The sequence below is a fragment of the Acinonyx jubatus genome, chromosome B4 (assembly GCF_027475565.1).
Source record: "Acinonyx jubatus isolate Ajub_Pintada_27869175 chromosome B4, VMU_Ajub_asm_v1.0, whole genome shotgun sequence".
Taxonomy (NCBI): domain Eukaryota; kingdom Metazoa; phylum Chordata; class Mammalia; order Carnivora; family Felidae; genus Acinonyx; species Acinonyx jubatus.
This window is the reverse complement of record NC_069387.1, coordinates 43924810-43935779: the sequence shown is the minus strand read 5'-3', so window position 1 is coordinate 43935779 and position 10970 is coordinate 43924810. Positions and strand designations below refer to the sequence as shown.

The 10970-nt window shown below is 38.2% G+C and overlaps 1 protein-coding gene across 1 annotated transcript; it reads left to right on the top strand.

Moving 5' to 3' along the window:
* The first annotated feature begins 267 nt into the window (after window positions 1-267).
* LOC128311037 (NKG2-D type II integral membrane protein-like) lies at window positions 268-7250 on the top strand. The gene is made up of 3 exons (XM_053199643.1): window positions 268-405; window positions 3658-3767; window positions 6225-7250. The coding sequence occupies exons 1-3, from the start codon at window positions 346-348 to the stop codon at window positions 6349-6351; spliced, it is 297 nt and encodes a 98-aa protein (XP_053055618.1). The 5' UTR covers window positions 268-345; the 3' UTR covers window positions 6352-7250.
* The last annotated feature ends 3720 nt before the right edge of the window (window positions 7251-10970 follow it).

Here is a 10970-nt window from a genome sequence, read left to right as displayed (position 1 = left end):
AGTAACATACTGTTTTGGTGCAAACAGCTTTGTAAAACAGCTTGATCCAGGATTGTGATGTGTCCAGCTTTGGTTTCCTTTTTTAACATTCCTTTGGCTATTCAGTGTCTTTTGTGGTTCCGTACAAATTTTGGGTTTGTTCTAGCTCTGTGAAGAATGCTGGTGTTATTTTGATAGAAATTGCATCGAATGTGTAGATTGCTTTGGGTAGTGTCAGCATTTTAACAATGTTTGTTTTCCAATCCATGAGCATGGAATGAAGAAGACACATTTCAAGGAAAATGGTACTGCCGTGGGAAAAGCTGTTACCACTTTTCAAAAGAGGAGAAAACTTGGGAGAGGAGCATGGTGTCATGCCAAGATCTGCAGTCTAGTCTCCTGAAGATTGATACTAAAGAGGAGCAAGTATGTCTACTTTCCTAAACCTGAGTAAATGCTTTGAGTATGCAATGCATGTCTGGAGTTCAGATAATTGTTTCAACTTTCCTCCAGTATTATTTGGCATGTTGTTTTGAAGCACTTTGTTAACTGGTGCAGATTTGTCTGTGGAAGAGACATAGGTGTAACAGTGACCAAGAAGAACCATTGATTTAAATCAAGAAAAACAGCCATTCTGGGCATGCCATGGAATGATTATCAGTCTTTAGTATTGTATATATTGCATCTTAACACTTACTATGCTTCAGACGCCTCAGCATTATCTTCTCAGGGCTAATACAGGGCAAAAGAACAACTGCTTCAAGGGTATGAGCCTTCTAAAGAGATACTTTCTCATTGTACTGAGTTCTTTTGTTCCTTCATCAGTATATTGGAGGGATTCAACTTCAAAGGAAAGATGAATCTCTCCCTTCATGACCATGGGAAAAGAGGTTGAAAAATGAAGAGGTTGAATGTATCTAGAATGATTTGTTTTTTTAAAATTATTTTTTTTAACATTTATTCACTTTGTAAGAGACAGAGAGAGACAGAGTGCGAGTGGGATATGGGTAGAGAGAGAGGAAGACAGAATCTGAAGCAGGCTCCAGGCTTTTACCTGTCAGCACAGAGCCTGACGCAGGGTTCGAACTCACATACCGTGTGATCATGACCTGAGCCAAAGTCAGACACTCAACCGAGAGAGTCACCCAGGGACCCTGGAATGATTCTTTGGAAATGATTTTTTTCTTTTGCTTATAATCCAGAATGACAGAGAAAGCCTCTCTTTTCTAGAAGAGAAAATGTAGATCACATTTGCCATTACTTTTAATATTTGGCAATATAAAGTCAGTAGAATGGATTCTGTGGGGTTCCTTCTAATGATTCCATAAATATTCCATGTAGGCACTGAGTTCTAGTTACACGATCTAGTTCTATCAGTGATATTTCTATTAGTGTCTTGTGAAGGATGAATTAAAAGCCCTATGTTTTCAAAAAAGAAGACGAAATAAAACCCAAACCAGGCCAATACTCAGGGGCATGTGGTTGGCCCAGTTGGTGGGCCATGTGCCTCTTGATCTGTGAGTTCAATCCCATGTTGCATGTAAAGCTTACCTAAAACAAACAAACAAACAAACAAAGTCCTGTGTTTCTTGTTTATAAAATGCTTATTAAAATAATGTATTGAATATGAATGATTCACTCATAAGTATGAGAAACAAATGAAGTACACATTAGCACATTGGTTCAAACAAATTTTAAAAATCCAGGACCTAATAATCCAGGACCTAATAATCCAGGACCTAATAAGTACCTTGATTAATTTCAACCTCAGCTGTTATGAATCAACTCAAATGGCTGGAGTTTTCTTCTTTCACAAATTAAGTTATTTTTAATCCGTATTTCCCCAGTCATTTCCAATTCAGTTTTCTTCAGTTTCAGTCCTGCCATTGAAGTTTCTGGACTTCAGAGTTTCAGTGAAACTTCTTATACAGTTATAAGAACAGTTATCCCTGTTTTTCCAGGAACTATCTAGAGCCTTTGAAATTTCCTGAGACTTTTGCCATTGTTCAGAGCAAAATCTGAGTTTCATAGTCTAGCACCTCATTTGATGAGGGCTTGGCTCTCAGTATCTTAACTGGGCTGCTGGTACACTCTCTGAACCGGAGATCGACTTTGCTACAGAACAGCATTACTCTGACACTGGTGGTTTAGGATTTGCGATGTTTTGCTGCTTTACCAAGCCCAGGAGTGTAATGACAGCGGAGCTTAAGTCCATTGATACTGCAAACTGAAATTGGGTTTGATACCTATGCATACCCCTACCATCTAGCAAAATTATGTGAGCGAAAGAATCAAGGGTCATTTAACATTTCTGTTTATTCGGAGACTTAGAAATGATAACATCTATTTTTGCCACACTTCTATAATTCCCATCCGTTTTCCTTAGGCATTCAATATACACTCTTCAAATTTTTCTGATACAATGTAATTACTGTGAAGAAATATTGATGCATGTGTGTATTTTTGGGTACATTTGTGTTTGAGAGAGAGAGAGAGACTGAGAGAGATTCAGTTATATTGCTTATAGCCAAGGACATTGATTTGTTACTTTCCATTCAATATGCCAATTGGAATAATGATTACAAAGAACTTACAGAATTTTTATGGTAGAGATATTTTAGACACTGCATGCATTATTCAGTGCCCACACTGTTAACACAGACTGTATGATATCCACTGCATACAGAAGGAAAATTCTCAAGGAAGCTTTATTTCCTGAGGTGTGTAGAGCAAATTAATGGGATACAGAGTTTTACCGCTTGTAGCTATAGTCTCTTCCTTTTCCCTGCTGTATAATATTCCCCAGTGTGGCTAAGAATCTCTACAAGATGGAAGTTTGGGTTGTTTCCACCTTTTGTGGTTAGGAACAGTCCTTCATGAATCATTCTTAGACATGTCTCAGTGCAAAAGTCTCTTGTGTGTCCTCACTTCTCTTGACCACAAATCATCGTAGGAGTGAAATCATTGGGGACAGGGTTCCTAAAGGTCCATTTTCATGTGATAATTTAAAATTACATTTCAATATGATTTTAGCAACATTTTGAAAGATGGATTTGATATCTACCATCCCACAAAGTTGGTGCTGTTATTTTTAATTTCTGCCAATTAAATACTAGTAAAATATATCCTGGTGGCTTTGATTTGAATTTTCCTGATCTCTAGTGAGCTTGGCATCTCTCTCTATTTCTTGGCTATACTCCCCATTTATTTGAAATATGTTTTCATTTGTTGTCCATTTTTTTTCTTATTGGATAATTTTTTTCCTTGTTTATTTCTAGAAATATGTATTTGTTCTGTAAATTATTGCATATATCTCCAGATTTGAGGCTTGTCTTTTCACAGGCTGTAAGGCGTCTTATGAAGAGGAGAAGTTCCTGATTTAGTGCAATCACATTTATCTCTCTACTTTATCATATACGGAGATTTGTTTTTTTCTAAGTCCATCCTGCCCCTTTGCTGATATCTTGGATCCAGTCACAAAGACTTGAGTGAGTCCTTCACTGAAGCATTTCCATTCCTGTGTCTTCTCTACCCCATGGAGAAATGAGCCTGCCTGTTCCATTTATCATAAAAGTGTTTGAAGATAAAAGTGCCCAGTGTTTTATTTATGAGTCCTCTGTGGGTAAGATGTTTTCACTGACGCTATGAATAATACTAATAATTCCAATTTTGTCACAGGTCCTTATTCAATCAAAAATAAAATACAATCATTGGATTGGATTAAGTAGAGTTCAAGAAAGCGGGTATCACTGGAAATGGCTGGATGGCTCACCCCTATCTCAGCAGCTGTAAGTTTTCATTTCATGGCCTTGCTTCCTTTCCTGCTCAGTAACGGATTGGTAGATTATTGGTGAAGAAGAGGAACACATCCTTGAGGACTTAGGGAATATCTTTCATTCCATTTGATTTCATTTCTTAGATAGGCAACTGAATGCAAATCTGAGACCTCAAGAGACCCAAAGAGCATGATTTATTCCATGTTCTTTAATGGAAGGTCCTTCCAAACGCAGTGAAATGGCATTTTGCTTTTGTATCTTGTATGTCCTATGATACAAGCACGTCCACAGATATGGTTGCAGGAAATGGTAAAAAGATAATGAGGAGAGAAAAGTGGCTAAGGCAGCCTCCTCTGTATGTGAAATTTGTCCCGTTTGCTTGGTATCATTCGAGAACAACAACAACAAAGAGCTTTTTCCAAAGGAGTCATTTAGTAATCTTACAGCTCTAATGTGGTGTTTAATATCATACATGTTATTGTCTAACACATGTCCACAAGAATTTCTGCTAGCCATGTTTCAATAATCAATCACATATGTTTGTCAGTTGATGTCTACGAAATGAGTTTAGAAAATGAAGAAAAGTGATCCGTTGTAACTAAATCTAGCTAACATGGGGGACAGTATGGGAAACATGGGCTACTTAACAGGCTGTTTATTGATGGCCCACAATGTGCCAGGCACCCTTCTAGCCACTGAAGCTATAGTGGTGAATGAAACACGCTACAGTCTTTTGCCGTTGTGGATAGTACATTCCAATGCAGGCTTGATGGAGCTCTTGGTGATGAGCGACGACAATCTCAACGTGCCAAGTGAATTTCATGGCACATTAGGGGGTGATATATGCTATGGAGTGATGTGAAATCTCTCACTTTTTGCTACAGTGCAAAGTGCCTTTTGTGTATGAAGGAAAGAGGGAGAGATTTCACTGCTTTCAGTGGAGTGGTCAGGACAGACTCCTTGAGAAATGAAGTTCGCACAGGATCTTGAATGAGCTTGGGATGTGGGTTAGCTGATACAAATGCATCCCAGCAGTAACAACAGCTGTGGTCCAGACTCAGAGGTAGGAGTGTCCTTAGCATTCCTGAGGAAATAGCAAGAGGGCCTGGGATGCTGGAGCAAGGGGAACGAGGTGGGAGAGAAGTAGGTCAGAGAGGGAACGACGGTGAGAGCATGTGGGGATGAGAAAAATGTAAGACCTTGGATTGGTTCATGAGGGTCATGAGAAGCTATTAGAGGGTTTTAAGCGGAGGAGGGACAAAAGCTGGCTCCTGCTTTGGAGACGCACTCTGGACAGTCTGTAGAGCTGAGATGGCCATGTGGCCAGATTCTATACTTTTTCCAAAGATGTGTGTGAGAAGGACAAATGAGGGATGGTGTCAAGGTTTTGGTCCAAAAGTGGTAAGAATGACGTTCCCATTAACGTTAATAGGGCATATTTGGAATTCAGGTTTAGATACAATGGTAGTAAAACTGTTAAGCATTTAGGTATGTACGGGGGTGTTGCATGGGCCTTGTGATAGATGATCATGCCGATCAGGTGAGAGGTCTGTGCCTGGGATCCAAATGTTGTGTGCAGCAGTGAATAGACTGTGTGACAAATGCGAGGCTGGGTTGATTCTCGGGAATCTAAGGGCTGAGCCCTCGGACACCCTCATGTTTAAGTTCATGTTAAGATAAGGGGACAAGAGGATAACCAGAAAACATCACCGAGAAAACTGCTTCAAGAGACAGAAGGAAACCCATGAAGGGGCAGTGAGGGCAATGGAACCCCCTACAAAAAGTTCTACTGAAACAACAGCTGAATGTAAAAAGTTGGGGACACCTCCATTTTATTTCTTGAAATGGTTACTTCCCATCAGATTCCTGAGGATTTGGGTGAAAACTAAAACTAAGAAACATTTTTTTTCTGGACAGTGTAGCCCAGCCTTCACATTTAAAATCCAGGTACCTCATTCTCATTGCCCAATTTCACCGAAGTCTAATGCTTCGTTTGGTGTGGAAGACATTAGGCTCAGTGGAGAAAAAGTGCACTCTATTTTAAGTGCAAATCAACACCTTTTTTTGCTCAAAGTGAGGCTAGCAGTGGAATTGCTTGCTCTGGGCACATCAATCTGAATTATAGGCGCTTGGAAATATGTTTATATGTAATTGCATTGTATCACTTCATACACATTCTTTATTTGATCACTTCCCAGATGTGTCAGGAGTCTTAGGAGCATATTTCAAGTGTATATGTATAACTCCCTCTACCTTGCAGTCTACACTACCCTTTGTAATACTTCACTAGTTCCAATGGTCCATTGGCAACATTTCATTAGGTTTAGATACAATTACGCTTCCTAATCTTCACGCTATATGACTCTCTCAACATTTGTAAGGCCATTGAAATAAGTGCACATATGTTTTCAATTTGTGATAAATTTTGCCTGAGAAATGTCTTTCTAATGAATTTATTTTCTGGTGCAGGAGTTTCCGACAGAGTTTATCTCGTGTGAAATGTGGACACATGAGACCATCAACAATTTATACTGCTGACTGTAGTAAACTCTTCCGTTACATTTGTGAAAAGGAGTTCTCTGGCCCTGATAATTAAAGAAGTGCTGTGACCAAATGATCACTATTTTCATTCTTTAACAGCGGTAAGGAAAAATACAGGGTATTCGCTCAAATTAGTCAACTCTGCATGGCGTATGAAGGATTATGATCTTTCACACATCCCTCAGCATGGATAAAAGAGTAAGTTTTAGAAATAGTAAAATCAACCATCCAGAAATGAAGCTTCTTTTTTTTTTTTTTTTGAAATTTCAAGAACCATTCCATCAGAGAATGTGAAAAAATTTTCAGGGTAAGACTTTACATTTAAAATATAACTAAAAGATCTTGATTTAAATAGGTAGTGAATACATTTGCAATGTTCACAGTAGAAGATGTCCTAAACGATGAACACATGCTCCCAACCATCTTGTCCTCTATTCACCTAGTTGCCACCTCAGAGGCACACATGTAACTGTTTTATATAGTATTCCAGAGGTATTCTAGTAAAGTACAAGTATACACAGGCCATCTGCTAAACAAAATGTTTTGTGGCTACAAAAGACAGTAACGATCCTTTATGTTTGTGTTGAAAATGTACCACGCGTGTGTTCCACATCAGTACATAGGTAGCTGCATTACTTTGTATAAATTTCTGCAAATGTCACACTGATAAATGTTTTATTTTCAATGGATGTTTAGGTTTGTCCCAGAATTTTAGAATTGTGTGAATGAAAGCACTTAGTACTGTATTACTTGCCATAGAGCGTATATATAGGGTAAATGTCTAGCAGTGTCATTTCTGTGTCAAAATGTGTTCACATGAAATTTGCATAGACGTTGAATTTACAATAGATGCTCTACATCTCTATCTGCAGTCAGCAGCATTCAAGAATTCCTGCTTCCTTACTTGGTTACCAGCGCAACGTGTTATCAGTCTGTTTGAAATGCCAATAAAATCTTCACCAATTAAAAAAATGTTTATTTGATTCACTTCAATTTACGATGTCCTGTTGTTTGTGTCTCTGAGCATGTGTTTATGGTATTTCTTTTCATTTAAAGTGTCTGTCCGTGTCTTTGTGGATTAATATCACAAACTTAAGTTTGAGCAAAATGAAACCCAGACACAAAATCGCTCCTCCTATAACAATCCAGTTATTTATAAGGTTCTACACCAGGTAAGTCTAACCTATGCTATTAGAAATGAGGACAAAATTTCCTGCCATATGGATTTATTCCTAAAACGAATGGTAATGGTAAATGACTAATCTTTAACATGGTGCAACGTTATGCTTGGAAAGAAACCATGTCCAAGGTGCATCTCAAGTGCTGATAATATGGAGTGTAACAATCTGGGTGCTGGTTACAGGGTGTTGTAGTGATCCCTTGGGCTGCCATGACAACTACCACAACCTGGGTGTCTTTGAACAACATACATTCATTTTTTCATTGTTGTGGAGGCGAGAAGTTTAAAAGTGAGGTGGCAAGGTCAAGCTCTGTTTGAAACTCTTTAGTTTACTCCTTTGGAATAAATTCTTCCTTGCCTCAGAGAAAGTCATGAAGAAAATTAAAAAAATGTTTTTGCCGTTGTTTGTTTTAAAGGATAAATTTGGCATAGTTTGAACTGGATGAAAGCAAATCATCAAGAGATCAAAATATGTGGAGGCAATCATAATCACAACTTCTGCCTTGAGAAAGTAGAATGAGGAAAAGACATAAAACCCAAATCAAATAAAGGTGGAGATCACAAAATGAAGAGCAGAAATCAGTGAAGTTGGAAATAAAAGAAATAATAAAACAAATATAACAGTGAGTTTTGCAAAGGCCGACAACAGTGATAAACCTCCGGCTGGACCGATCAAGAATAGGCATAAATGGCCAATTTGAAGCATGAATGAGCAGCATTATTACAGACATTGAAGGATTTACTGATGATCATAAGGGAACATGATGAAGAATTGTTTGCCAATGAATTCTAAAATCTAAAAGACATTGATTTCTGGAAAAAATTGATCTTTCAAAACACACTTAAGAAGAATTTGATAACTTGAACTCATTGTACATCTAAGATGAGCTATTCAATTTGTAGTTAAAACATTCTGGAGAGAACCACAGATGGGTTCTCTGGTGAATTCTGGTAAATATTTACTGAATAAAGAATAAAATTTAAAAAGGAAAAAAAAACGTGTTCCAGGAGACAGAAGAAAATTGAAAATGTTCCAACTTTTTCTGTGAGGCCAGTGTTACTTGGATAGTGAAACCAGATAGCCAAGAATCCACAGCCCATGTGCACCAAACAAGCAAAAATTCCTAACAAATAGTTGCACATTGAATTGCATAGAACAATTTATTGAGAAGATTATACATCATGATGGAGTGGGGTTTATTCCACATGTGCAAGATTAATGAATTGGGGTGATTTACCTGAATGACAGGCTGAGGAAGGAAAACCACATGATAGCCCTAGTGGATGCAGATAAAGCACCCCAAAGTAGCCATCATTTCATGATAAATCGTCTCAGTAAACTAGGAATAAGTAAAGTAGGAATAAGTGAGATTTTCCTCAATATGATAATGACATTAGAAAGAAACAAACCCTCCAGTTAGTAATCTACTGAGCAGTGAAAGATTGAGTGCTTTCCCTTAACACCGGTAAAGAAGCAAAGATATCTGGACTCATCACCCCTCTTGACCATCCCAAGGGAGGCCATTTCAGTTCGATACGCAAGAAATAAAAAAGGGATACAGATTGGAATGCAAAAAAGAACGACCCCCATTTGCAAAGGACATAATTGCCAACATAGAAAATCCCAGCGTTTCGCCTCATTCCTCTGACGTTAATATGTGAGTTTAATTTGGTTCCAGAACAAGGACAGTATGTTAAAATTCAGTAATGTGTCTATATGCTAAAAATAAGCTATTGGAAATTGAAATAAAAATACCATTTACAGTGGTATTGTCACATGCTAGACCCTAAGACCTGACCTTTACTGCCCACCAGCTTATACTCCCCGAACTTTGTCCCACATTTTCCCTTAAGGGCATCTTCTTTCCAGTTTCTCTCTTAACTCTGGCAGGTGGAAAGCAATACCACCCCCCAAGCAACAATGACTGTTCTGACAAAAGCTTCAGCCTGCTAGATCCCTCGAACCAGTTTGAGTGTTACCCTGACTCACACCTGCTCAGATGGACCATGGAGTGACCTCTAGAATGATTGATAATATCTGTACCTCATAATACTAAAATCTCCCCCCAGTGAAGAGAACAAACCTTATTTACACAACACACAGTGTGTGTGGAGGCCTGTTTCCTTAAGGTGCATGTGTGACCTCATGCCCTCCTCTACATATGGTGATGTGGATCCTGTTTTTCATCCTAAGTCTAAAAAAAAAGAAAGAAAGAAAAAGAAAGAAAAAGAAAAAAGAAAAGCAACCAATTCACCCTTGTTTGGGGAGTCACGACTTTGGAAGTTACTCCCCATGATCTCCTTATTTGCTGCAAATAAAGTTTCCTTTATGTGCCAACTCAGTGTAATTTCCTTTTATGACTCACCAAGGAGCAAACTCACATTGATTTGGTTACAGTATCCCATTAAATTAATAGTGTGTATGTGCCAAAATGTATGTACCATCTATATGCTGGAAATTAAAAAAAAAAAAACACTTATAAGAGAAATTAAGACAAGTAAATTGATAACTATACTATCTATGGCCCTGGATGGGAAGCTTCAAAATGGTTATGATTTCTCTTCTCTCCAAATTGATCTAAGATTTAAGGCATTCCAAATCAGAAATCCAGTAAGATTTTTTTGTTGTTGTTGTCACTTACATTCTGATTTTACTTTTTTAAATACACTTTATTTTTAGGACAATTTTAAATGCACAGGAAGAAGATGCAAAGATAGTACAGAGTTCCCAAATATTCTGCACTCAATCCCCTATATTAACATGTCATATTAGTATTGCATATTTGTTATAATTAAGAAGGCAAAACTGATATATTTTTTGTTATTTAAAATGCATAATTTACTCAGATTTTCTAATCCAGGATCTCATCCATGTTACCACATCACAGTTAGCTGTCATGTGTTCTTAAGTTCTTCCTTGGTGTTACAGATTTTCCTTGTTCTTGGTGATCTTGATAGTTTTGAGGAGTACTTTCCAGGTATTTAAAAAATATATCCTTCAGTTGAGATTTGTCTGATATTTTTCTCATGCATAGACCGAGGTCCTAAGTTTGGGGAGGAAGCCCACACAGGTACAGAGGCAGTTTTATTATATCAAGAGTGCATGGTATGGGGGCGCCTGGGTGGCTCAGTGGGTTGGGCATCCGACTTCAGCTCAGGTTGGGCGTCTGACTTCGGCTTAGGTGGCTTAGGTGGTGATCTCAGGGTTCGTGAGTTCAAGCCCCGTGTTGGGCTCTGTGCTGACAACTCAGAGCCTGGAGCCTGCTTCAGATTCTGTACCTTTCTCTCTTTGCCTCTCTGCCACTAACGCTCTGTCTCTTTCAGTCTCTCAAAAGTGAGAGAAAAAATGAGTTAAATAAAAAAAATAAAAAGAGTGCATGCTATGAATATGGCCTGTCACTGTTGATGATAACTTTCTTCAGTCCGGTACTATTTGTCAGGTGTTCCATGGTAAAGTTATTCTTTGTTTCCCCTTCCATATGATTCTATAATGA

What these genes read in the sequence shown, in the direction of transcription:
- LOC128311037 (XM_053199643.1), top strand. Translation starts at nt 346, where the DNA reads ATGGTGTCATGCCAAGATCTGCAGTCTAGTCTCCTGAAGATTGATACT. An exon ending in TTGATACTAAAGAGGAGCAA is followed by an intron (nt 406 to 3,657) that starts GTATGTCTACTT and finishes ATTTTGTCACAG; the next exon opens with GTCCTTATTCAATCAAAAAT. An exon ending in TCACCCCTATCTCAGCAGCT is followed by an intron (nt 3,768 to 6,224) that starts GTAAGTTTTCAT and finishes TTTCTGGTGCAG; the next exon opens with GAGTTTCCGACAGAGTTTAT.